Source organism: Mobula hypostoma, chromosome 5 (genome assembly GCF_963921235.1).
Source record: "Mobula hypostoma chromosome 5, sMobHyp1.1, whole genome shotgun sequence".
NCBI classification, from domain to species: domain Eukaryota; kingdom Metazoa; phylum Chordata; class Chondrichthyes; order Myliobatiformes; family Myliobatidae; genus Mobula; species Mobula hypostoma.
The window spans coordinates 3,276,607-3,303,021 of NC_086101.1; the positions used below are offsets into that span (position 1 = coordinate 3,276,607).

The 26,415-nt window shown below is 48.0% G+C and overlaps 2 protein-coding genes across 3 annotated transcripts in view; one reads left to right on the top strand and one right to left on the bottom strand.

Annotated features, from left to right (window-relative positions):
- si:ch73-95l15.5 (uncharacterized) overlaps positions 1-26,415 on the top strand; it is a 50,632-nt gene that overhangs the window by 16,288 nt on the left and 7,929 nt on the right. Inside the window, exons 2-9 of one of the 2 annotated variants that reach the window (XM_063047880.1) lie at positions 2,160-3,164; positions 4,491-4,586; positions 15,204-15,311; positions 16,858-16,974; positions 18,524-18,661; positions 21,260-21,430; positions 23,165-23,359; positions 24,127-24,318. In XM_063047880.1, the coding sequence (XP_062903950.1) occupies positions 2,178-3,164; positions 4,491-4,586; positions 15,204-15,311; positions 16,858-16,974; positions 18,524-18,661; positions 21,260-21,430; positions 23,165-23,359; positions 24,127-24,318 (2,004 nt within the window). In that variant the 5' untranslated portion in view covers positions 2,160-2,177. The remainder of the gene's footprint in view (positions 1-2,159; positions 3,165-4,490; positions 4,587-15,203; positions 15,312-16,857; positions 16,975-18,523; positions 18,662-21,259; positions 21,431-23,164; positions 23,360-24,126; positions 24,319-26,415) is intronic. The other variant, XM_063047881.1, reaches the window with a different exon arrangement.
- The window catches only part of nelfe (negative elongation factor complex member E), a 92,066-nt gene continuing 82,878 nt past the window's right edge, over positions 17,228-26,415 (bottom strand). Inside the window, exon 10 of the mRNA XM_063047888.1 lies at positions 17,228-17,335. Within this exon, the coding sequence (XP_062903958.1) occupies positions 17,262-17,335 (74 nt within the window). The 3' untranslated portion in view covers positions 17,228-17,261. The remainder of the gene's footprint in view (positions 17,336-26,415) is intronic.

Here is a 26,415-nt window from a genome sequence, read left to right on the forward strand (position 1 = left end):
CAAAGAAACCCCAAAGAACCCATTAAAAAAAGACTATCGAACACCCAATGTGCAGAGAGAAGAAAGCCAAATCATGCAAACACTAACCACAATCAAACAGCATCCTGAACTGAAGTTAGAGCACCGTGGTTTAGCATAGTTCAGCGCTCAGCTGAGTAAGTGTTGTGGAGCATTGAGCTGGATCAGCCCATCCCTCGCCTCAGGCCCAGGCACCCTGACCTTTTAAATCTGCTCACCGCCTGAATAGGCATGCAAACACTGGGTTCAATTGCCTCTAAGTGCTCTGGGGCCAGGACTCCACCTCCTCCATTCAGCCCAGCACTTAAATCACCATCCGAACTTCAGGTTCAGTCGGCCCGACCTGCTCAGGTGCCTGGACCTCTCCGCCCTGGTTCAGCCTGTACCCGACCTTTCCAATTTGGCTCGGCACCAAAATCAATGGAGCCTCAGGCCCTCCTCGACTCGCCTCAGCTCTACCACATCGGATTGCCTTCAAGTCCAAAGGAAAGTTACAGACTTTACTTGCGCTTATTGTTTGGCAGAAAAAGTGAGATGAGCAAAGTTGTTTCCTTTGTTTCGTTAGACACCAGCAGAAATCGCAGAAGTTCACCAGCACCATCTTAAACCGGAGGAACAAATGTCAGCACATTATTTTCTAGATGAGGGGTCCAGCACTGCTCACAATACTCCAAGGGAGGGAAGCCTCACCAATACCTCAGAAAGGCTCACCATTGCATGCTTGTTTTCATATTCCAGTCCTCTCAAAATTAATATTAAACATTATATTCGCCTTCCTCACCGCCAACTCAAACTGCAAATTAATCTTCAGGGCACTCCCAAGTCCTGCACGAGGACTCTCAAGTCTCTTTGCACCTCGGAGTTTTGAATTTTCTCCCCATTTTATTCCTTCTATCGAAGCACATGACCATACACTTCCTGATGCTGTTCCATTTGCCACTTCTTTGCACATTCTCCTCATCTGTCTCAGTCCTCCTCTGCAGCCTCCCTGCTTCCTCAACACTACCTGTCCCTCCACCATTCTTCCTATCGTCCGCATACTTGGCCAAAGAGCCAGATTATTGACAAACAACGCAAGAAGAAGTGGTCCCCACGCAGACCCCTGCGGAACACCACTAGTCACTGGCAGCCAATCAGAAAAGGGTCCTTTTGCCTCTTTGCCTCCTGCCAATCAGCCAGTGCTCTATGCATGATATCTTTCCTGTAGTACCATGGGCTCTTATCTTGCTAAGCAGCCTCGTGGGTAGCATCTTGTCAAAGGCCTTCTGACAACCCAATACATAACATCAACTGACTATCCTTCATCTATTCTGATTGTTACTTCTTCAAAGAATTCCAACATATTTGTCAGGCAAGATTTTCCTTTGAGCAAACCATGACCTTGAGCAAACCAGTTTTATCATGTACCTCCATGTACCCCAAAATCTCACCCTTAATAATAGACTCCAACATCTTCCCAGCCACTGAGGTTGGAATAAATGGCCTATAGTTTCCTTTCTTCTGCCTCTCTCCCTTTTTGAAGAGTGGGGCGACATTTGCAATTTTCCAATCCTCCAGAACCATGGCAGAATCTAGAGATTCTTGAAAGATCATTACTAATGCCTCCGTAATTTCTAGTTGCAACTGTCCTCATTTCTTCCCCCAACACTATCCAAGATCCTACTAGTGTCTTCCACAGTGAAGACCGATGGAAAATACTTAATTAATTCCACCACCATCTCCTTACCCACCTCCTCCCCATTACTACCTCTCCAGCATCGTTTCCAGGGATCTAATATCCATTCTCACCTTTCTTTCGCTCTTTATGTATCTGAACAAACTTTTTGTTTCCTTGTTTATATTGATCTTAAAATAGATTATTTTAAATTTTTGAATTTTATTTCAAGATACATCACAGAACAGGGCCTTCTGGCCCCCTGATCTGTGCAGACCCGGTAACCCAGCCTAACCACAGGGAGGGAAGGGTTACGTCGATCTTTGAGTAGGTTAAAGGGTCAGCAGAACATTGTGGGCTGAAGGGCCTGTACCATGCTGTAATGTTCTAACACAGTAACTCTACACGTTGCACCGTTGTTCCGCCTGCTGCCTGCGGGGTACCTTGGCTCAGATGTTAACGCCTCTCTCCACACCCCTTCTCGCAGGTGAGGGGCCGCTGAGCGATGAACGACATCTGCCGCATTTGCGGCGCCGAGCTGAAGGGCAACCAGAGGCGATGGATCTTCAGCGCCCGGGCCCCGGTGGACCTACGGGTGGTGCTGTCCCACGTGCTGGGCCGCCGGCTCTGCCGCGGAGACGGCGAGAGCGAGTTCCTGTGCGGCAAGTGCGCTGCGGTGCTGGAGAGGCTACACCGCTTCGACGGCGTCATCGCCCGCGTGCAGGCGCTCTCCGTGGAGAGGGTGCGCCGGCTGCTGACCGAGAGGGGGCGCCTGGCCGGGCTCCTGCGCCGCCTGCACGGCCGGTCCCCGCGCGCGGGCCCGGCCGGCGATTCGGGAGACCGGGAGCTGGCTGAGCGGGACTACGCGTCGTTGTTGCAGGACGACATGAGCCTGGCCGGGTACGAGTGCTGGGCGGAGGGCAGTGAAGCCGAACCGGGCCACTGCTCCTGCCCGGACCGCCGCTGCCTCGGGTGCAGCGCCTTCCGCGTATCCGATTACGAGTACGACGCCGTGTGCCCGGTCCCGCGCCGGCTGGCCCGCGCCCTGGCCACCGGCAACTTTCCCCGCAGCAAGTCCATCGGCGAGCTGGCGGGTGTCGACCTCTCCCCAGTCAGCCGTGCGGGCTCCCCCTGGCTCAGCCGCCCACTGCCAGTGGCCCGCTCCCTGTCCACCTCCTCGCTGGGAGCAGCCAGCTGCTCGGCCTGGGGCTCCGGTTCCGACTCGGACGTGGGCAGCAACGGTGGGGCCTGGTCTGAGGACTGGGCCGGGCCCAGCCCTGAGCAGACTCTGGCTGACCTGGCCCGGCAGCTGGAGGGCGCCACCTACCGGCCTGTCCGGGCCCCGCTGCACAGCAGGATCCCAGTCCTAGTCAGGGGTGGCGCCGGGCGGACGGCGAGTGGTTTGGACACCCCGAGGCAAAGGCTCAGCTACACAGGAGATGAAGAGAGTGAGCTGGATGTGTGGGACGAGTACCGGCCATTCAACCTCGAGGTAATGGATCAAACTGATCTTGGAGAGGCAGAGGTTGAGAAGTGGGGCAGCGGGTAGGGAGGGATGGGTTAAATGGGGAGCAGGGGCTGGGAAGGTGAGGGCGGAGGAGTAGCTGTTCGGTTTCCAATGGTCACTCCAGTTAGACCCAAAAACTCTCCCTGTGTCTGTGAACCCCAACTTCCCTACACCCCACACCATCTCTGTGACCCCCCCCTCCTGAAGACTCTACACTCGTCCCCATCTCTGTGATCCCCTCAGCCCCCACAGCCCTCCCCATCTCTGGAAAGCCCCCTGGACCTACATCCCTCCCTGTCTCTAATGCCCCCCAGCCTCCACACCCCTCCCCGTCTCTGTGACCCCCCCCAGCCTCCACACCCCTCCCCGTCTCTGTGACCCCCCCCAGCCTCCACACCCCTCCCTGTCTCTGTGAACCCCCCAGCCTCCACACCCCTCCCTGTCTCTGTGAACCCCCCACCCTCCGCACCCCACCCCATCTCTGTGACCCCCCCAGCCTCCGCACCCCTCCCTGTCTGTGACCCCCCAGCCTCCACACCCCTTCCCATCTCTGTGACCCCCCCAGCCTCCACACCCCTCCCTGTCTCTGTGAACCCCCCACCCTCCGCACCCCAGCCCATCTCTGTGACCCCCCAGCCTCCGCACCCCTCCCTGTCTGTGACCCCCCAGCCTGCACACCCCTTCCCATCTCTGTGACCCCCCCAGCCACCCCACCCCTCCCTGTCTGTGACCCCCCCAGCCTGCACACCCCTCCCCATCTCTGTGACCCCCCCAGCCGCCCCACCCCTCCCCATCTCTGTGACCCCCCCCAGCCTCCACAGCCCTCCCCATCTCTGTGACTCCCCCCCCTCCTCCCGGCCTCCACACACTTCCCTGTCTCTATGTCCCCTCCCCATCTCCATGACCCCACACTCTGCCGTTTCTGTATTGTCCTCTGGCTTCTGCACCCTTCCTCGTCCCTGTGACCGCCTCTGGCCTCCACAACCCATCGTACCTCTGACTCTGTAACGCCTTCCTGTCTCCGCACCCCTCCCCGCCTCTGTGATCCCTTCCAAACTCCTTACCCCTCTGTCTCAGTGACCCCTCAACTCTGCACCCCTTTCTGTCTCTGTGACCCCCCCCAACTCTGTACCCCTCTCTGTCTCTGTAATGCCCCCCTCTGGTCCCCACACTCTCCATGTCTCTGTGCCCCCTACACCCTGTGAGGAGTGGGGTATTTGGTGGGGGGGGGGAGCTGCTTTGGAGCAGCCCAGCGTTGCCCTGTTTCTAATCCTGTCTTATTCTCCCCTCCCCTCCCATCTCTTGCTGCAGAAGTTAATTCAGCCCCAACACAAGCCAGGAATCCCGAGCCAGGTCACCGAGCAGCGAAAGGAGGGGAAAGCGGGAGAGATCCTCGTCACAGAGAAGGTGAGCCATGGACTCAATCTTCCCAGCCCTGGATCCAGCTTACCCACCCACCACTCCCGAGCCCCGGGACTTCTCACTGAATGGCAGACAACATGGGCAGCCCTAACTGCCCAACATGACGGTCGGCCTCTGCTCAGCCTTAAATCAATGTTTGTGCCACACCAGTTAAATCTCTTCTGCCGACACAATGTCCATATCCCTCCATTTTCCTCTCAGCCATGTGCCTACCTACACGTTTCTGCCCCTACCACCACCCCAAGCAGCCACCACGCTCTGTGTTTCTAAAAATAAAACTTGCCTCTCGCATCTTCTTTGGAATTACACCCTCTCACCATCAATGCATGCCCCTGGTATGAGACATTTCAACCCTGGGAAACGGATACTGTCTGCCTGCTCTATCCGTCCCTCTGACAATCATATAAACCTCTCTCAGATCTCCCCTCAGTCTCTGCCGCTCCACAGAAAACATCTCAGGTTGGTCCAGCCTCTCGTTAGAGCACATGCCCTCTAATCCAGGCGGCATCCTGGTAAACCTGCACCCTCTCCAAAGCCTCCAGGTCCTTCCTACAGAGGGTGATCAGACTGTATGCAGTTCAGCCTGACTAGAGTCATAAGGGTGCAGCACAGAAACAGGCCTTTTGGCCCATATTGTCCAGGCTGAAACCATCTAAACTGCCTACTCCCATCGACATTTACTGGTACCATAACCCTCTGACCATGTACCCATCCAAACTTCTCTTAAACATTCTCATGCACCACTCGTCTGGCAGCTCACTCCACACTCTCATGACCCTCTGAGTGAAGACGTTTCCCTCATGTCCCCCTTAAACTTCTCACCTTTCACCCTTTACCCATGACCTCTGGCCGTAGTCTCACCCAACCTCAGTGGAAAAAGCCTGTTTGCCTTCACCCTAACTATACCCCTCGTAATTTTGTATACTTCTGTCAAATCTCCTCTCAGTCTTCTACATTCTGAAGAGTACAGTCCTAAACTATTGAATCTTTCCTTATAACTCGGGTCCACTAGACCCGGCAACATCCTTGTAAATTTTCCCCGCATTCTTCCAACCTTATTTACATCTTTCCTCTAGGCAGGTGACCAAAACTGCAAACAATACTCCAAATTAGGCCTCACCTACGTCTTAAACAACCTCAACATAACATCCCATCTCCTGTACTCAGTACAATGATTTATGAAGGCCAAAGTGCTGAAAGCTTTCTTTATGACCCTATCTACATGCGATGCCATTTTTAACAAATTATAGACTGTAATCCCATATCCAGGAATATCAATGCCCTACCGTTCACGGTGCAAGACCTACCCTAGTTGGTCCTACTGAAGTGCAACACCTCACACTCGTCTGCATTAAATTCCGTCTGCTATTTTTCAGCCCATTTTTCCAGCAGACGCAGATCCCTCTGCAAGCCATGATGGACTTCCTCACTGTCCACTACAGCCCCAGTCTTGGTATCATCTGCAAATTTGCTGATCCCGTTAATCACATTTTCATCCAAATCATTGATATAGATAACAAACAACAAATGACCCAGCACCAATCCCTGCGGTGCACCACTAGTCACAGGCCTCCAGTCAGAGAGACAACCATCTACTACCACCCTCTGGGTTCCCCCACAAAACCAATGTCTAATCCAATTTACTACCTCATCCTGAATACCAAGTGACTGAACCTTTTTGACCAACCTCCATGTGGGACCTTGTCAAATGCCTTACTAATGTCCATGTAGACAACATCCACTTTCCAGGTAACTACCTCAACACTCAGAGTTGGTTAGACATGACCTGCCATGCATGAAGCCATGCTGACTATCTTTAATTGGTCCATGTCTTGAGAAGTACTTACAGTGTCTACAAAAAAACTTGCAGTGTCCAGATGTGCAAAGCTGACAGAGACCTATCCATGCTACACATGCCCTTACACTTCCTCCCTTACCACCATTCAGGGCCCCAAACAGTCCTTCCAGGTGAGGCAACACTTCACCTGTGAGTCGGCTGGGGTGATATACTGCGTCCGGTGCTCCCGATGTGGCCTTCTATATATTGGCGAGACCCGACGCAGACTGGGAGACCGCTTTGCTGAACACCTACACTCTGTCCGCCAGAGAAAGCAGGATCTCCCAGTAACCACACATTTTAATTCCACATCCCCTTCCCATTCTGACTTGTCTATCCACGGCCTCCTCTACTGTAAAGATGAAGCCACACTCAGGTTGGAGGAACAACACCTTATATTCCGTCTGGGTAGCCTCCAACCTGATGGCATGAACATCGACTTCTCTAAGTTCCGCTGATGCCCCACCTCCCCCTCGTACCCCATCTGTTACTTATTTTTATACACACATTCTTTCTCTCTCTCTGTCCTTTTTCTCCCTCTGTCCCTCTGAATATACCCCTTGCCCATCCTCTGGGTTCCCCCCCCCGTCTTTCTTCCTGGGCCTCCTGTCCCATGATCCTCTCGTATCCCTTTTGCCTATCACCTGTCCAGCTCTTGGCTCCATCCCTCCCCCTCCTGTCTTTTCCTAACATTTTGGATCTCCCCCTCTCCCTCCAACTTTCAAATCTCTTACTAACTCTTCCTTCAGTTAGTCCTGACAAAGGGTCTCGGCCTGAAACGTTGACTGTACCTCTTCCTACAGATGCTGCCTGGCCTGCTGCGTTCACCAGCAACTTTGATGTGTGTTGCTTGAATTTCCAGCATCTGCAGAATTCCTGTTGTTTGCGTTTTTAGAGACCTATCCACACAGACTCAAGGTTGTAATTGCTGACAAAGTTGCATCTACGAAATACTGAATTAAACCATAAGAATTAGGCCATTTGGCCCATCAAGTCTGCTCTGCCATTCAATCATGCCCGATCCCTATTTACTCCTCCTCAGCCACACTCCCTGGCCTTCTCCCCATTACCTTTGATGCTGTGTCCAAACGAGAACCTATCAACGTCCACCTTAAGGTGAATTGATTATGGGGAGCAAGGACATGGCAGACCAATTGAATAATTACTTTGGTTCTGTCTTCACTAAGGAGGACATAAATAATCTTCCAGAAATAGTAGGGGACAGAGGGTCCAGTGGGATGGAGGAACTGAGCGAAATACATGTTAGTAGGGAAGTGGTGTTAGGTAAATTGAAGGGATTGAAGGCAGATAAATCCCCAGGGCCAGATGGTCTGCATCCTAGAGTGCTTAAGGAAGTAGCCCAAGAAATAGTGGATGCATTAGTGATAATTTTTCAAAACTCTTTAGATTCTGGACTAGTTCCTGAGGATTGGAGGGTGGCTAATGTAACTCCACTTTTTAAAAAAGGAGGGAGAGAGAAACCGGGAATTATAGACCGGTTAGCCTAACGTCGGTGATGGGGAAACTGCTGGAGTCAGTTATCAAGGATGTGATAACAGCACATTTGGAAAGCGGTGAAATGATCGGACAAAGTCAGCATGGATTTGTGAAAGGAAAATCATGTCTGACGAATCTCATAGAATTTTTTGAGGATGTAACTAGTAGAGTGGATAGGGGAGAACCAGTGGATGTGGTATATTTGGATTTTCAAAAGGCTTTTGACAAGGTCCCACACAGGAGATTAGTGTGCAAACTTAAAGCACACAGTATTGGGGGTAAGGTATTGGTGTGGGTGGAGAATTGGTTAGCAGACAGGAAGCAAAGAGTGGGAATAAACGGGACCTTTTCAGAATGGCAGGCGGTGACTAGTGGGGTACCGCAAGGCTCAGTGCTGGGACCCCAGTTGTTTACAATATATATTAATGACTTGGATGAGGGAATTAAATGCAGCATCTCCAAGTTTGCGGATGACACGAAGCTGGGTGGCAGTGTTAGCTGTGAGGAGGATGCTAAGAGGATGCAGGGTGACTTGGATAGGTTGGGTGAGTGGGCAAATTCATAGCAGATGCAATTTAATGTGGATAAATGTGAAGTTATCCACTTTGGTGGCAAAAATAGGAAAACAGATTATTATCTGAATGGTGCCGATTAGGAAAAGGGGAGGTGCAACGAGACCTGGGTGTCATTATACACCAGTCATTGAAAGTGGGCATGCAGGTACAGCAGGCGGTGAAAAAGGCGAATGGTATGCTGGCATTTATAGCGAGAGGATTCGAGTACAGGAGCAGGGAGGTACTACTGCAGTCGTATAAGGCCTTGGTGAGACCACACCTGGAGTATTGTGTGCAGTTTTGGTCCCCTAATCTGAGGAAAGACATCCTTGCCATAGAGGGAGTACAAAGAAGGTTCACCAGATTGATTCCTGGGATGGCAGGACTTTCATATGAAGAAAGACTGGATGAACTGGGCTTGTACTCGTTGGAATTTAGAAGATTGAGGGGGGATCTGATTGAAACGTATAAGATCCTAAAGGGATTGGACAGGCTAGATGCAGGAAGATTGTTCCCGATGTTGGGGAAGTCCAGAACGAGGGGCCACAGTTTGAGGATAGAGGGGAAGCCTTTTAGGACCGAGATTAGGAAAAACTTCTTCACACAGAGAGTGGTGAATCTGTGGAATTCTCTGCCACAGGAAACAGTTGAGGCCAGTTCATTGGCTATATTTAAGAGGGAGTTAGATATGGCCCTTGTGGCTACGGGGGTCAGGGGGTATGGAGGGAAGGCTGGGGCGGGGTTCTGAGTTGGAGGATCAGCCATGATCATAATAAATGGCAGTGCAGACTCGAAGGGCCGAATGGCCTACTCCTGCACCTATTTTCTATTTTCTATATTTTAAATACACTCAACGACCTGCCCTCCATGGTTGCCCGTGGTAACAAATTCCATAAATTCACCATTCTCCAGCTAAAGAAATTTCTCCACATCTGTTTTGAGTGGATGCCCCTCTATCCCGAGACTGTGCCCTCTTGTCCTTGACTCTACCAGCATGGGAAACATCCTTTTCATATCTACTCTGTCTGGGCATTTCAATATTCGAAAGGTTTCACTGAGACCTGCATCACCCCCACCCCCAATCCTTCAAAATTCCAGTGAGAACCAGACCCAGGGCCATTAAATGTTCCTCGTATGATAACCCTTTCATTTCTGGAATCATCCTTGTGAATCTCCCCTGGACCCTCTCCAATGCCAGCACATCTTTTCTGAGATGAGCAGCCCAAAACTGTGTGAAGGTGAGGCTTCACCAGTGCCTTTATAAAGCCTCAGCATTACATCCCTGCTCTTGTGTTCTGGACCTTATGAAATGAACGCTACCATTGCATTTGCCTTCCTCATCACCACTGACTCTACCTGCAAGTTAACCTTTAGGGTGATCTGCACAAGGATTCCCAAGTCCCTCTGCATCTCAGATTTTTGGATTTTCTCCCCGTTTAGAAAATAGTCTGCACATTTATATCTACTAATAAAATGCATGACCATGCATTTTCCAACATTGTATTTCATTTGCCACTTTCTTGCCCATTCTCCAAATCTGTCGAAGTCCTTCTGCATCCTACCTGTTTCCTCAACACTACCTCCCTCTCCACCAATCTTCATATCATCTGCAAACTTGGCAACAAAGCAATCCATCCATCATCTAAATCATTGATATACAGCATCAAAAGAAGTGGTCCCAACACAGAGACCCCTGTGGAACACCACTAGTCACTGGCAGCCCACCAGGAAAGGATCCTTTCATTCCCACTCGCTGCCTCCTACCAATCAGCCAATGCTCTAGCCATGCCAGTAATTTTCCTGTAATACCATGGGCTCATAACTTGATAAGCAGCCTCATGAGTGGCACCTTGTCAAAGACCTTCTGAAAGTCCAAATATACACTGCATCAAATTGGTAAAGGTGCTGAGGAAGAGGATTTCTTGGAATGTATGCGGGATGGTTTTTTGAACCAACATGTCGAGGAACCGACTAGAGAGCAGGCTATTCTGGACTGGGTTTTGAGCAATGAGGAAGGGTTAATTAGCGATCTTGTCGTGAGAGGCCCCTTGGGTAAGAGTGACCATAATATGGTGGAATTCTTCATTAACATGGAGAGTGACGTAGTTAATTCAGAAACAAAGGTTCTGAACTTAAAGAGGGGTAACTTTGAAGGTATGAGACATGAATTAGCTAAGATAGACTGGCAAATGACACTTCAAGGATTGACGGTGGATATGCAATGGCAGGCATTTAAAGGTTGCATGGATGAACTACAACAATTGTTCATCCCAGTTTGGCAAAAGAATAAATCAAGGAAGGTAGTGCACCCGTGGCTGACAAGAGAAATTAGGGATAGTATCAATTCCAAAGAAGTAGCATACAAATTAGCCAGAGAAAGTGGCTCACCTGAGGACTGGGAGAAATTCAGAGTTCAGCAGAGGAGGACAAAGGGCTTAATTAGGAAGGGGAAAAAAGATTATGAGAGAAAACTGGCAGAGAACATAAAAACGGACTGTAAAAGCTTTTATAGATATGTAAAAAGGAAAAGACTGATAAAGACAAATGTAGGTCCCCTGCAAACAGAAACAGGTGAATTGATTATGGGGAGCAAGGACATGGCAGACCAATTGAATAATTACTTTGGTTCTGTCTTCACTAAGGAGGACATAAATAATCTTCCAGAAATAGTAAGGGACAGAGGGTCCAGTGAGATGGAGGAACTGAGCGAAATACATGTTAGTAGGGAAGTGGTGTTAGGTAAATTGAAGGGATTGAAGGCAGATAAATCCCCAGGGCCAGATGGTCTGCATCCCAGAGTGCTTAAGGAAGTGGCCCAAGAAATAGTGGATGCATTAGTGATAATTTTTCAAAACTCGTTAGATTCTGGACTAGTTCCTGAGGATTGGAGGGTGGCTAATGTAACCCCACTTTTTAAAAAAGGAGGGAGAGAGAAACCGGGGAATTATAGGCCGGTTAGCCTAACGTCGGTGGTGGGGAAACTGCTGGAGTCAGTTATCAAGGATGTGATAACAGCACATTTGGAAAGCGGTGAAATGATCGGACAAAGTCAGCATGGATTTGTGAAAGGAAAATCATGTCTGACGAATCTCATAGAATTTTTTGAGGATGTAACTAGTAGAGTGGATAGGGGAGAACCAGTGGATGTGGTATATTTGGATTTTCAAAAGGCTTTTGACAAGGTCCCACATAGGAGATTAGTGTGCAAACTTAAAGCACACGGTATTGGGGGTAAGGTATTGGTGTGGGTGGAGAATTGGTTAGCAGACAGGAAGCAAAGAGTGGGAATAAACGGGACCTTTTCAGAATGGCAGGCGGTGACTAGTGGGGTACCGCAAGGCTCAGTGCTGGGACCCCAGTTGTTTACAATATATATTAATGACTTGGATGAGGGAATTAAATGCAGCATCTCCAAGTTTGCGGATGACACGAAGCTGGGTGGCAGTGTTAGCAGTGAGGAGGATGCTAAGAGGATGCAGGGTGACTTGGATAGGTTGGGTGAGTGGGCAAACTCATGGCAGATGCAATTTAATGTGGATAAATGTGAAGTTATCCACTTTGGTGGCAAAAATAGGAAAACAGATTATTATCTGAATGGTGGCCGATTAGGAAAAGGGGAGGTGCAACGAGACCTGGGTGTCATTATACACCAGTCATTGAAAGTGGGCATGCAGGTACAGCAGGCGGTGAAAAAGGCGAACGGTATGCTGGCATTTATAGCGAGAGGATTCGAGTACAGGAGCAGGGAGGTACTACTGCAGTTGTACAAGGCCTTGGTGAGACCACACCTGGAGTATTGTGTGCAGTTTTGGTCCCCTAATCTGAGGAAAGACATCTTTGCCATAGAGGGAGTACAAAGAAGGTTCACCAGATTGATTCCTGGGATGGCAGGTCTTTCATATGAAGAAAGACTGGATGAACTGGGCTTGTACTCGTTGGAATTTAGAAGATTGAGGGGGGATCTGATTGAAACGTATAAGATCCTAAAGGGATTGGACAGGCTAGATGCAGGAAGATTGTTCCCGATGTTGGGGAGGTCTAGAACGAGGGGTCACAGTTTGAGGATAGAGGGGAAGCCTTTTAGGACCGAGGTTAGGAAAAACTTCTTCACACAGAGAGTGGTGAATCTGTGGAATTCTCTGCCACAGCAAACTGTTGAGGCCAGTTCATTAGCTATGTTTAAAAGGAAGTTAGATATGGCCCTTGTGGCTACAGGGGTCAGGGGGTATGGAGGGAAGGCTGGGTTCTGAGTTGGATGATCAGCCATGATCATAATAAATGGCGGTGCAGGCTCGAAGGGCCGAATGGCCTACTCCTGCACCTATTTTCTATGTTTCTATGTTTCTATCCCCTTTATCTATCCTACTTGTAATCTCCTCAAAAAATTTCAACTGGTTCATCTTATCCTGTGTCACCAACTACTCCATAACCTCATCCTTAACAATTGACTGAAACATCTTCCCAATCACTGAGGTCAGGCTAACTGGTCTATAATTTCCTTCCTTGCTGCCTTCCTCCTTTCTTTAAGAATGGACTGACATTTACAAATTTCCAGTCCTCTGTCACCATGCCAGAGTCCATTAATTTTTGAAATTTCTAGTGCTTCCACAACACTACCACTTTCAGAACTCTAGGGTGCAGTTCATCTGGTCCGGGTGACTTGTGTACCTTTAGGTCTTTCAGCTTTTTGAGCACCTTCTCCTTTGTAATAGTAACTGTACTCACTTCTCTTCCTTCACACACTATAACATCAGGCATACTGCTAGTGTCCTCCACAGTAAAGACTGATGCAAAATATTAATTTAGTTCATCAGTCATCTCCTTGTCCCCTGTTACTAATTCTCCTGCCTCATTTTCTAGCGGTCCTATATCCACTCTCATCTCTTTTATTTTTTTACATGCTTGAAAAAGCTTTTACTATCCACTTTGAGCAACACACATAAAAGTTGCTGGTGAACACAGCAGGCCAGGCAGCATCTCTAGGTCCACTTTGATATTGTTTGCTAGCTTGATTTCATATTTCATCTTTTCCATTCTGATGATTCTTTTAGTTGCTCTCTGTAGGTTTTTAAAAGTTTCCCATCCTCTATCTTCCCGCTAATTTTTGTTTTGTCGTATGGCCTCTTTTGCTTTTACATTAGCTTTGACCTCCCTTGTCAGCCGCATTTGTACTATTTTGCCATTTAAGTACCTCTTCATTTTTGGAATACATATGTCCTGCACCAGAAACGCACACCATAGCCACTCTGCTGTCATCCCTGCCAGCAGCTCCTTCCAATTTACTTTGGCCAACTCCTCTCTCACACCCAAATAAGAGAAAATCTGCAGATGCTGAAAATCCGAGCAACACACGCAAAATGCTGGAGGAACTCAGCAGGCCAGGCAGCATCTAGAAAAAGAGTACAGTCGATGTTTCGAGCCAAGACCCTTGGTGGCAGGACTCATAACTGACATCTTTTGTCTTTTATTTTCATATTTCTACCTTTTATTGCACTTTGAATTACATCATCTGAATGAAAAGTGCTCTATAAATAGTGATTATTATTCACATTATTTTATTGTCTGGTGTACAGTGAGAGGTTTGTTTTATAGATCATATCATCATATCTGTACATCAAGGTTGCACACAGTAAAACAGACTGCGGACTGAAGTGTTACAGCTACGGATACAGTGTAGTGCAGGTAGACGATAAGGTACAAGGTCATATCGTGAGGTTCCTCGAGTCTTGGGCCCCCCTACCCGGGGGAAATACTGCGGCACATGATTTTATAAACTTCTCTCAGATCAGCCCTCACCCTCCTTCACCGCAGGGAAAACAGTCCCAGCCTTTTCAGATTCTCCTTGTAACCCTTGCTTTCCTCATAACTAAAATATTGGAGCAGTATTTGGCCATTTGGCCCATCTGTCTACTTGCCATTCCATCATGGATGATTTACTATCCCTCAGCCACATTCCCCTGCCTTCTCCCTCTTTAATGAAGAGCCTATCAACCTTTACGTATACCCAGTGACTTGGCCTGCACAGCCGTCTGTCGTAATGAAATCCACAGATTCACCAACCTCTGGCTAAAGAAATTCCAGCTCACGCCTGTTCTAAAGGGATGTCCCTCCATTCTGAGGTTGTGCCCTCAGGTCCCAGATGCCTCCAATATAGGAAACACCCTCTCCACACCCACTCTATCTGTGCCCTCTGGTCCTAGACTCCCCCACTATAGGAAACATCCTCTCCACATCCACTCTATCTGTGCCCTCTGGTCCTAGACTCCCCCAGTGTAGAAAACATCCTCTCCACATCCACTCTATCTGTGTCCTCTGGTCCTAGACTCCCCCACTATAGGAAACATCCTCTCCACATCCACTCTATTGAGGGCTTTCAACATTTGATAGATTTCAATGAGATCCCTGTTCATTTTTCCAAATTCCAGCGAGTACAGACCCAATGCTCCTTGTATATTAACCCTTTCATTCCCGGGATCATTCTTGTGAACCACCTCTGACCCCTCTCCAACGCCAGCACATCATTTCTAAGATGAGGGGCCCAAAACTACTCCAAATGTGGAGGGGGTGGGGGGGGGGGGAAATGAGGTTCCCATAAGACATGGGAGCAGAATTGGGCTATTCAGTGATTGATTCTGCTCTGCTACTGTTGACTTGTGTTCCTATTCTCCCGCCGATGACAGCTGTACTAATAACCTGCTTGTGCCCTCTCCACAGGAGGCTGGGGGGCGGCCAGGGGCAACGCAGGAGCTCAGCACTTACACAGGATGCCGCTTAATACAAGGGCTGGCCCGTGACCTGCGCAGCAAGGAGCGACTGTTAGAGGTGAGCGGTCGCGAGTGAAGTGCCTGCAGCCTGTCTCCTGCACGGGGCAGGGGGTTGGGAGGGGGTTCAGAGGAAATTTACTGGAGTCCTTCACAGCCAGCTTCCCATAGATCGTGCCCCTGAGTGTTTGGCAGACATCGAGTGCAGTCACAGGGTGACCTGACTGTCAGGTGTCAGGGTGGAGTGGTTAGCACAATGCTCCCCCAGAGCAAGTGACCTGGGTTCAATTCCCGCGGCTGCCTGTGAGGAGTTCGTACGTTCTCCCCGCGACCGCATGGGTTTCCTCTGGGTGCTTTGGTTTCCTGCCACTGGCCAGGATGCAAATTAAAGATTACTGATTAACTTATCTCATCTGCTCCTCGATATCCCTGTTATTATTGGACGGCCTATAAAAAACACCCAGTAAAGTTATTGACCCCTTCCTGTTCCTAACCTCCACCCACAGAGACTCCGTAGACAATCCCTCCATGGTGCCCACCTTTTCTGCAGCTGTGTCACTATCTCTGATCAACAGTGCCACGCCCCCACCTCTTTTGCCTCCCTCCCTGTCCTTTCTGAAACATCTAAAACCCAGCACTTGAAGTTAGCATTCCTGTCCCTGAGACATCCAAGTCTCTGTAATGGCCACCACATCGTAGTTCCAAGTACTGATCCACGCTCTAAGCTCATCTGCTTTGTTCATACTACTCCCTGCATTAAAATAGACACATCTCAAATCATCGGTCTGAGCGTGTCCCTTCTCTATCACCTGCCTGTCCTCCCTCTCGCACTGTCTACAAGCTTTCTCTATATGTGAGCCAACCTCCTCTTCCCCAGTCTCTTCAGTTCGGTTCCCACACCCCATCAATTCTAGTTTAAACTCGCTGTAAACCTCCCCGCCAGGATATTGGTCCCCCTGGGATTCAAGTGCAACCCGTCCTTTTTGTACAGGTCACACCTGCCCCAAAAGAGGTCCCAATGATCCAGAAATCTGAATGCCTGCCCGTATGTCATCTTGTCACCATCTGAAATTCTGCCACCAATAGTTGTGTGGTCAGCAAATTTATAGATGGAATTTGAGCTGTGCCTGGCCACACAGTCATGGGCGCAGAGGGAGTAGAACAGTGGGCTAAGCACACATCCCCGTGGTGCGCCCGTGCTGATTATCAGCAAAGCGGAGGTGTTATTTCTGATCTGCACAGACTTCCAGTCTTCTGGTGAGAAAGTCAAAGATCCATTTGCAGAGGGAGGTTTAGAGGCCTAGGATCCGGAACTTTTGATCAGACTTGCAGGAATAAACAGCTATAGTCAATAAACAGCATTCTGACCTGGAGTAAGGCTGCATGGAGAGTCAAAGAGATTACATCTGCTGTAGCTGGCAGTAGGCAGATGGCAGGGCCCAGATCCTTGCTTATACTTGATTGGTCCTTTCCCACAACGCAGGCCCTTCATGTCCAGGGTTTGAATTGAGTTGGCGGGTAACAGCCTCTTTCTCTGATGAATCCCTGACTCTCTCACCTCTGTACTGCTCCGGGCTGACCTGCTCTCTGTCTCCCGGTTCTGACAGGAGTGTGTGAAACTGATCAGCCAACTGTCCAGCAGCAACAAGTCCACCGATGGCCCGGACGACAATGGGATTAGGACGCTCTGCCTCTGGTTGGACAAGCGAGAAGAAGGTCTAGAGGTAAGTCTGGAGACTGCCTTCTTGCCCTCCCAGTTGCCCTTCATACCCCTCCCATCCATGCATCTATCCAAATTTCTCTTAAATGTTGAAATCAAACCCAGAAGAGGCCATAATCAGGTTGGAGGAGGAACACCTTGTATTCCATCTGGGTAGCCTCCGACCTGATGGCGTGAACATTGATTTCTCAAACTTCTAGTAATGCCTCCCTCCACCTTCTCCTTCACCATCCCCCATTCCCATTTCGTTCTCTCACCTTAACTCTTTACTTGCGCATCACCTCCCTCTGGTCACAAACGAGAAAATCTGCAGATGCTGGAAATCCAAGCAACACACACAAAATGCTCAGCAGGCCAGGTAGCATCTATGGGGGAGAAAAAAATGTACAGTTGACATTTTGGGCCCCCTTCTCCAGCCCTTTATCTCTTTCACCAATCAACTTCCCAGCTCTTTTACTTCACCTATCCCCCTCTCCCGGTTTCAGCTAACACCTACTACCCTGTACTTCTTCCCCCTACCCCACCTTCTTACTCCGACTTCTCATCTTTTCTCTTCAGTCCTGAAGAAAAGATGAAAGTTGGCCTGAAACGTCAACTGTTTACTCTTTTCCACAGATGCTGCCTGGCCTACTGAGTTCCTCCAGCATTTTGTGTGTGGCTTGGATTTCCAGCATCTGCAGGTTTTCTCTTGTTTGTGATTTCTGGATCTTTTGTGTGGTTGGAATGATATCTATGAAGTAAGTTGTTTATCCTGTATTATTACATCTGGACCGATGTTACGGATTGTCCTGTCTATAATAACGGATTGGCTGTAGTATTATTTGTGGGACTCTGACTCCAAAACTGGCTCAGGCTTGTACTTAGAGTAAGGTAAGGTTTCTTTTATGAGTTTGTGTTTTAGAGGAAGATTTTGGTAAATAATGTTTGCTGTTTGATTGTGCCTGTGTAAGTTACCAGACTGAGATAACTACTGCAGGATCCACTAATGTGTTGGGTTGTTCCTGGTTTCTCTTGGCATTTTCTGCACTTATCGTCTTGAATTTGCTGGGTTTTTATTATGCATTTTTGATATTTTTTTGTGTTAACCACCTGGTCCTGTATTGCCATAAGGAAACCTTCTATTTCTGTGTAGAGATCTCCAACTCTGAGTCTGTAGCGAAAACGTTTATTGGCTTTGTTGTATTTTTACTGTTAAGCTCTACTTAACAGATTTTCTTAAGCCTTGGAGTAAATTCTGTCCTGTTTTCCCTTTATTACGCTATGATCTATTTTCTTTGTTGATATCCCGGATACTTTCCTGTTTCATATTCATCCATCCGTTGTGTTGTATCCAGTGCAATTTGCCTATCACCACAGTAGATCTCCAGTGGGTCATCACGTGGCCTTGGATCACCTGGACAATACTAATTCCTCCAGTTCTGATTAAAAAGCTCCAACGCCTGGGCCTCTGTACGTCCCTCTACAACTGGACCCTCGGCTTCCTAACCGCAGGTCCACAGGCTGTACAGATGGGTAATAACATCGTTGTCATCGTTGCCCTTTGCTGCTTCCAGAAGGCCAGTGAAGAGGTGCTGGGTGTCCTGGAGGAGATGGAAAGTGAGGCTGGACGGCTGAAGCAGGCTCTACTCGAGAAGGACAGGGACATCAGATGTCTGGGTGAAGTCCTAGTCCGCAACGAGGAAATGATCAACGTGAGTCTCCCTCCGTCCTGTCGCCTGGCACCTGCTCCAACCCCCCAGTAGGAGGCTCTTCGACACATCCCATCTACACCAACCCCATTTACTCACACTCTTAAGTCCACGACCCTGTAGTGTTCTGCTGAACACGGTGGCATGCACAGGAATGTGCCCCCAGTGCACCCGTCGGATTGTGGTGTTTTTTTCTCACACAAATGACTCGTTTCAATAGACAATAGGTGCGGGAGTAGGCCATTCAGCCCTCCGAGCCAGCACCACCATTCACTGTGATCATGGCTGATCATCCACTATCAGTACCCCATTCCTGCCTTCTCCCCATATCCCTTGACTCTGCTATCATTAAGATCTCTATCTAACTCTTTTTTTGAAAGCATCCAGAGACTTGGCCTCCACAGCCTTCTGAGGCAGAGCATTCCACAGAACCACAACTCTCTGGGTGAAAAAGTTTTTCCTCAACTCCGTTCTAAATGGCCTACTCCCTATTCTTAAACTGTGGCCTCTGGTTCTGGACTCACCCATCAGCGGGAACATGCTTCCTGCCTCCAGCGTGTCCAATCCCTTAATAATCTTGTATCTTTCAATAAGATCCCCTCTCAGCCTTCTAAATTCCAGAGTATACAAGCCCAGTCGCTCCAATCTTTCGACATATGACAGTCTCGCCTTCCCAGGAATTAACCTTGTGAACCTACGCTGCACTCCCTCAATAGCAAGAATGTCCTTCCTCAAATTTGGAGACCAAAACTGTATACAATACTCCAGGTGTGGTCTCACCAGGGCCCTGTACAGCTGCAGAAGGACCTCTTTGCTCTTATACTCAATTCCCCTTGTTATGAAGGCCAACATGCCATTAGCTTTCTTCACTGCCTGCTGTACTTGCATGCTTACTTTCAGTGAATGATGTACAAGAACACCTAGATCTCATTGTACTTCCCCTTTTCCTAACCTGACATCACTCAAATAGTAATCTGCCTTCCTGTTCTTACCACCAAAGTGGATAACCTCACATTTATCTGCATCTGCCATGCATCTGCCCACTCACCCAGCCTGTCCAAGTCATCCTGCATTATCTCAACATCCTCCTCACATTTCAAACTGCAACCCAGCTTTGTGTCATCTGAAAATTTGCTTATGTTACTTTTAATTCCTTCATCTAAATCATTAATATATATTGTAAACAGCTGCGGTCCCAGCACTGAACCCTGCGGTACCCCACTGGTCACCACCTGCCATTCCGAAAGGGACCCGTTAATCGCTACTCTTTGTTTTCTGTCAGCCAGCCAATTTTCAATCCAGTCAGTACTCTGCCCCCTATACCATGTGCTCTAATTTTGCCCAAAAATCTCCTACGTGGGACCTTATCAATGGCTTTCTGAAAGTCCAGGTACACTACATCCATTGGCTCTCCCTTGTCCATTTTCATAGTTACATCCTCAAAAAATTCCGGAAGATTAGTCAAGCACGATTTCCCCTCCGTAACTCGGACCGATCCTGTTACTGCTATCCAAATGTGCCGATATTTCATCCTTTATAATTGATTCCAGCATCTTCCCCACCACTGATGTCAGACTAACTGGTCTATAATTCCCTGTTTTCTCTCTCCCTCCTTTCTTAAAAAGTGGGATAACATTAGCTACCCTCCAGTCGTCAGGAACTGATCCTGAATCTATAGAACATTTACCCCCTCCATGGGTGCCACCTGACCTGCTAAGTTCCTCCAGCAATTTGTGAGTGTTGCACAAGCTTTAGAACGTAGAACAGAAGAGGCTCTTCGTCCCTCAGTGTTGTGCTGCCCTTTAACCTGCTTAAGGTCAGTCGAACCCTTCCCTCCCACATGGCCCTCCATTTTCTTTTCATCCCTGTGCCTGTCTCTTAAAAGTCTCTAATTTTCTGCCTCTACCCCCTCCCCCGGCTGGGTGTTGCAGGCAGCCACCATCAGAGTGTAAATAGATAAGTGAAACCGTCGCGGACATCCCCGCCACTATTTTCCTCCAGTCTCGCTAAAATTGCGCCTCCTTGTATTCGTCCTTTGCACCTTGGTGCAAAGTCTCCGGATGTCCTGGAACACAGTAGAGTGTAGGGGCAGGTGCTTCAGCCCAGAGCGTTGTGCAGACCCAACCAACTGTCCATTTCCTGCCATTCCCCTAACATTCATCTGCTTCTCTAAACTTCTCCAATGTTTCTGCCTCCTGCCACCTCCCCAGGCAGCGCATTCCAGGCACCCCACCGCGCTCTGCGTGGGGGAGAGAACACTTGCCCCTCACATCTCCTTTGAAATTACCCCGTCTCACCTTTAATACCTGGTATTAGATATTTTCAACCCCGGGAAACATCTGTCCACCCCTATGCCTCTCAGAGCTTTGTAATCCTCTGTCAGATCTTCCCTCTCCGGACTTTCGACACCTGTAGAATCTCTTGCATTAATGGTCCCTCGCCTTGGGATTTCCCACTGCCGAGGGGAGGTTCTCTGTACTTGACCTGACTTTTCCCCGTTGTCAGCAAGGGAGCTCGCTGCCCGGGCCTCACGCCTCGGCGCCTCTGTGGCGTTCCCCTTCGCCAGAGGCTCCCCCCCTCACCCTGTCTCTCACCCCGCAGACGTTAAACGCGAGCCTGGGACAGAAGGAGTCACGGCTTCTGCGGCTGGGCCAGAGCATGGAGCAGACACGGCGGCTGTGGGAGGGGCAGCGGGCTGCTGACCTGCGGGGACGGGAGGAGATCCGACAGCAGCAGCAGGCCGCTCTGCAGAGCCTGACCAGCGACGTGAAGGTATGGACGGGATGGGGGCGGAGATCCTGGCATCCTCTGGGGATGGGGAGCGGAGGGAGGGGACAGTGGCGGAGAGAGACTGACGAGTGGGACTAGGTTCCCAGGAATGATGCTTATGAGATTGTGAGAGTCATACAGAGAGTAGACAGACCGACAGGCAGACACACCCCTTACCCTGTTACCCTTCTTGGGTACGAGCCCCAAACCATTCCACGGGCTGTCGGAGGTGAGAATTCTCCCGGAAATGGGTCTACATCAGTAAGTGCAACCTACTCTACTCTAAAGCACATGCACCTCCCTCGACCTTTTTCCAATCCCCCTGCCACTCCTACGCCATCCCCTCACCCTCTCTTCCCCCTCCCCCACCACCCTCTCCTCTTTGCCTCTCCCTCCCCCCATCAGAACCCAAATCAGGTTCGACATCACTGGCACATATAGTGAAATTGGTTATTTTACGACAGCACACATGACAGTACTTAATGAAGGAATATCAACTGCAATAAGAAATATAACTATGAAATTAAATTTAAAAATACTACAAAAAGAGAGTAAAAAAAATTCTTTGTGGGTTCATTTGTCCATTCAGAAGTCTGATGGCTGAGGGGAAGAAGCTGTTCCTAAACCACAGGGTTTGCTTCTTCAGGCTCCTGTACCTCCTCCCTGATGGTGGCAGTGAGAAGAGGGCATGGCCTGGGTGGTGAGCATCCTCAGTGATGGATGCTGCCTTTTTGAGGCATCGCCTTGTGAAAAATGTCCTGGATGCTGTGGAGGCTCGAGCCCAGGATGGAGCTGGCTGTGTTCACAGCTCTCTGCCCCCTTTCCCGATCCTGTGCAGTGGCCCTCTGTACCAACAGTGATGCAGCCAGTTACAACGCTCTTCATCGGGCATCTGTAGACAGTTGCGAGAGTCTTTGGTGTCATACCAAGCCTCCTCAAACTCCTCATGAAATATAGACACTGTGATGCTTTCTTTGTAATTACATCTACACGGAGGAGGAGAAGATGGCAGTGCGTGCGGCCACTTCCGTGGTGATGTCTGTTATTTGTCAAGTAGGGGACTGTGCACAATTCTGATTTGATGGAGACGGACATGAGAGTACGGAGGAACATCTGGAAAACTTCTGAAATGCCTGCTTCGCTGCCACTGCTACTGTGTGGTAACCGGAATATCCGGAGCAGAAGGCCCTGAAATCCTCGGCTTTGCTTGTTTCAGCAGCTGGGGAGAGGTCGAAGGTGCTCGGCAGAGGATGGCGCTCGGGAGGCTGTATCGGAGGGGCTGATCAAAGGCTCGAAGTTTTCGGACGGACAGACTCAGCGTCAGCTGTTTCCAAGGCATTGGCAAGTTGACGGTGCCTGGAGGTTTATGGCAGGGAGTTTCTCCCTTTTGCCGCCTGCTATCGGGGATCGGGAATCGATCGACTCCGGGACTTTGAGACTATTTTTACCATGCCCATGGTCTGTTCTTCATCAAATTATGGTGTTGCTTTGCACTGCTGTAACTATATGTTATATTTATGTGGTTCTGTCAGTGTTACTCTTTGGTTTGTCCTGTTTTCTGTGATATCACTCTGGAGGAACATTGTATCATTTCTTAATGCATGTATGCATTTCTAAATGGCAATGAAAGAGGACTGAGTGTTCTCATGATCTTAGAAACATGTCGGGCCCAGGAGAGATCCTCAGACATGTCGGCACCCAGGAATTTGAAATGGATCCCCTGTCTGTGCTTTGCAGGCTCTGTCAGACTCACTGTTGGCCCGGGGTCTGCCCGAGGGTCCCGACTCCCTGGCTGGTCTGTGCCAACGACTGCAGGACAAGGAGCAGCTCCTGTCTGAGGCGCAGGCCAAGCTGAGCCGGCAGAAGGAGGACCAGGACAAGGTCATCCAGGAGCTATCCCGCTCCCTGGCTGAGAAGGACCGGCTGATCCAGGTAGGAGCCTGAAGCCCCCCTCTGGGATGCGAGGATGACGGGCTGGAGTTTGGGAAAGTGGGAAGGAAGCAGAGGTGTGGAATTGATTCTCTGATCCCGTGATAGGCATTGGTTGGGCTCTGGAGTATTGTGGGCTGCTATCTAGGAAAAGATGTGCTGGCACTGGAGAGGGTCCAGAGGAGGTTTGCCAGACTGATCCCAGGAGTGAAGGGGTTAACATATGAGCAGCGCTTGCTGGCTGCGTTCACTGGAGTTTAGAAGAATAATAAGGGGGATCTCTTTAAAGCCCATTGAATATTGAAAGGGCTAGATAGAGTGGATGTTTCCTATAGTTGGGGAGTCTGGGACCAGAGGGCACAGCCTCAGACTAGAGGGACGTCCATTTAGAACAGAGATGAGAGGGAATTTCTTCAGCCAGAGGGTGGTGAATCTGTGAAATTCATTGCCACAGATGGCTGTGAAGACCTAGTCATTGGGTATATTTAAAGCGGAGATTGATAGGTTCTCGATTAATCAGGGTGTGAAAGATTACGGGGAGAGCGCGGTTGAAAGGGTCGGTAGAATAGTGGAACAGACTCGATGGGCTGAGTGGACTAATTCTATTCCTAGGTTTTCTGGTCTTACGAGACCACAGCGGTGGCACGGAGCCCAGCCTGTGGGGTCTTGCTGTGTGGGCAGGGTCGCTGCTTGTGTTCTGCTGATGTTGGACTCTGCTCCTGATGCTGACACTAACTCTCCACTTCCCTTTCCCTTCTCTCTCTCTGCAGGAGTTTACAGCCCAGGAGGGCTGGGCGCAGGCTTCCCATGCCCAGGAGATGAGCCGGGTGTCCCTGGAGCTCAAGGGCAGGGAAGCCAAAATCCGCCGTCTCTCTGAGCTCCAGACCTCCAGCACCCGCAGTCACAATGCCGAGCGGCTCCATCTCCAGGCACTGCTGCACAGCAAGGACCAACTCATTCTGGTGGGTGTGTCCCTCTCCCTTCGGCCCCTGATGTTGTGCTGACCTTTTAAACCTCTCTAAGATCAACTTAACCCTTCCCTCTGACACAACCCTCCAATTTTCTTTCTTTCTTTCTTTTTAAATCTTTTTATTGAGTAAGTATACAAAAAAGGTAAGCCATATAAACATTAATACAATGTTAAAGTATAATAAAATTCCAAAAGATAACAATACCAAAAAGAAAATACTACAAACAATGTAATTTAAGCATAAGAAACCAAGATAACATAATAGTATACTAAATTTTATATATATCAATGGAAAAAAAGAAAAAAAAACCCCAAAAAAAACCCCACCGTGCAACTAACTAAAAGCAAAGCAAAGCAATGGGCTAACTTGAAACCAAACAGAGTTAAACTTAAAATCACGTCCTCAATCCCGACCTCCATTAAAACAGTGAAAAAAAAACAAGAAGGGTAAATATTACATTAAATGAAAATATCGAATAAAAGGTCCCCAAATCTGTTCAAATTTAAATGAAGAATCATAAAGGTTACTTCTAATTTTCTCCAGATTCAAACATAAAATCGTCTGAGAAAACCAAAAAAAGGTAGTTGGAGCATTAAGCTCTTTCCAATGTTGTAAAATACATCTTTTCGCCATCAAAGTAAGAAATGCAATCATTCTACGGGCTGAAGGGGAAAGATTACTAGAAATTTTAGGTAGTCCAAAGATAGCAGTAATAGGGTGAGGAGAGATATCTATATTTAATACCTTAGAAATAATATTGAAAATATCTCTCCAAAAAGTTTCCAAAGTAGGGCAAGACCAAAACATATGAGTTAAAGAGGCTATCTGCCCCGAACATCTATCACAGAAAGGATTAATATGCGTGTAAAAACGCGCTAACTTATCTTTGGACATATGTGCTCTATGAACCACTTTAAATTGAATTAGGGAATGTTTAGCACAAATAGAGGAAGTATTAACTAATTGTAAAATCTGCCCCCAATCATCCACAGAAATGGTAAGCCCCAATTCCTGTTCCCAATCTACCCTAATCTTATCAAATGGAGCTTTCCTAAGTTTCATAATAATATTATAAATCATAGCCGATGCACCTTTCTGACATGGATTAAGGTTAATTATCGAATCTAAAATATATATAGGAGGAAGCATTGGAAAGGAAGAAAGTATAGTACTTAGGAAATTTCTAACTTGTAAATATCTAAAAAAAAATGTATTCTTGATAAGTTATATTTATTAGATAATTGTTCAAAAGACATAAGGGAACCATCTAAAAATAAATCCAAAAACCGTAAAATACCCTTAGTCTTCCAAGTTTGAAAAGCGCGATCCGTAAAAGAGGGAGGAAAAAATATGTTACCTAAAATAGGAATCGCTAACCCGAATTGATTAAGATCAAAAAATTTTCTGAATTGAAACCAAATACGCAAAGCATATTTAACGATCGGGTTAGAGACCTGCTTAAGGCGTTTCGAATCAAAAGGAAGAGATGAACCTAAAATAGAACCAAGTGTATAACCCTGAACAGATTGTAATTCCAATGCTACCCATTTAGGAATAGATAGTATGTCCCGGTCAAGTAACCAAAATTTCATATGTCGAATATTAATAGCCCAATAATAAAATCTAAAGTTAGGTAATGCTAAACCTCCATCTCTCTTAGCTTTCTGTAAATGTATTTTACCCAGTCTCGGATTCTTATTCTGCCAAATAAATGAAGAAATTTTAGAGTCGACTTTATCAAAAAAAGATTTAGGAACGAAAATTGGTAATGCCTGAAACACATATAAAAATTTTGGCAAAAAAAACATCTTAACTGCATTAATACGACCAATCAAAGTTAAATATAAGGGAAACCATTTAGATGAAAGTTGAGTAATATGGTCTATTAATGGTAAAAAGTTAGTCTTAAATAAATCTTTATGTTTACAAGTAATTTTAATCCCAAGATATGAAAGGTAATTATTAATCAATTTAAATGGAAATTTATAATATAAGGGAAGATGTTTATTAATCGGAAAAAGTTCACTCTTACTAAGATTTAATTTATAACCTGAGAAAAGACCAAATTGTGCTAATAACTCTAAAACA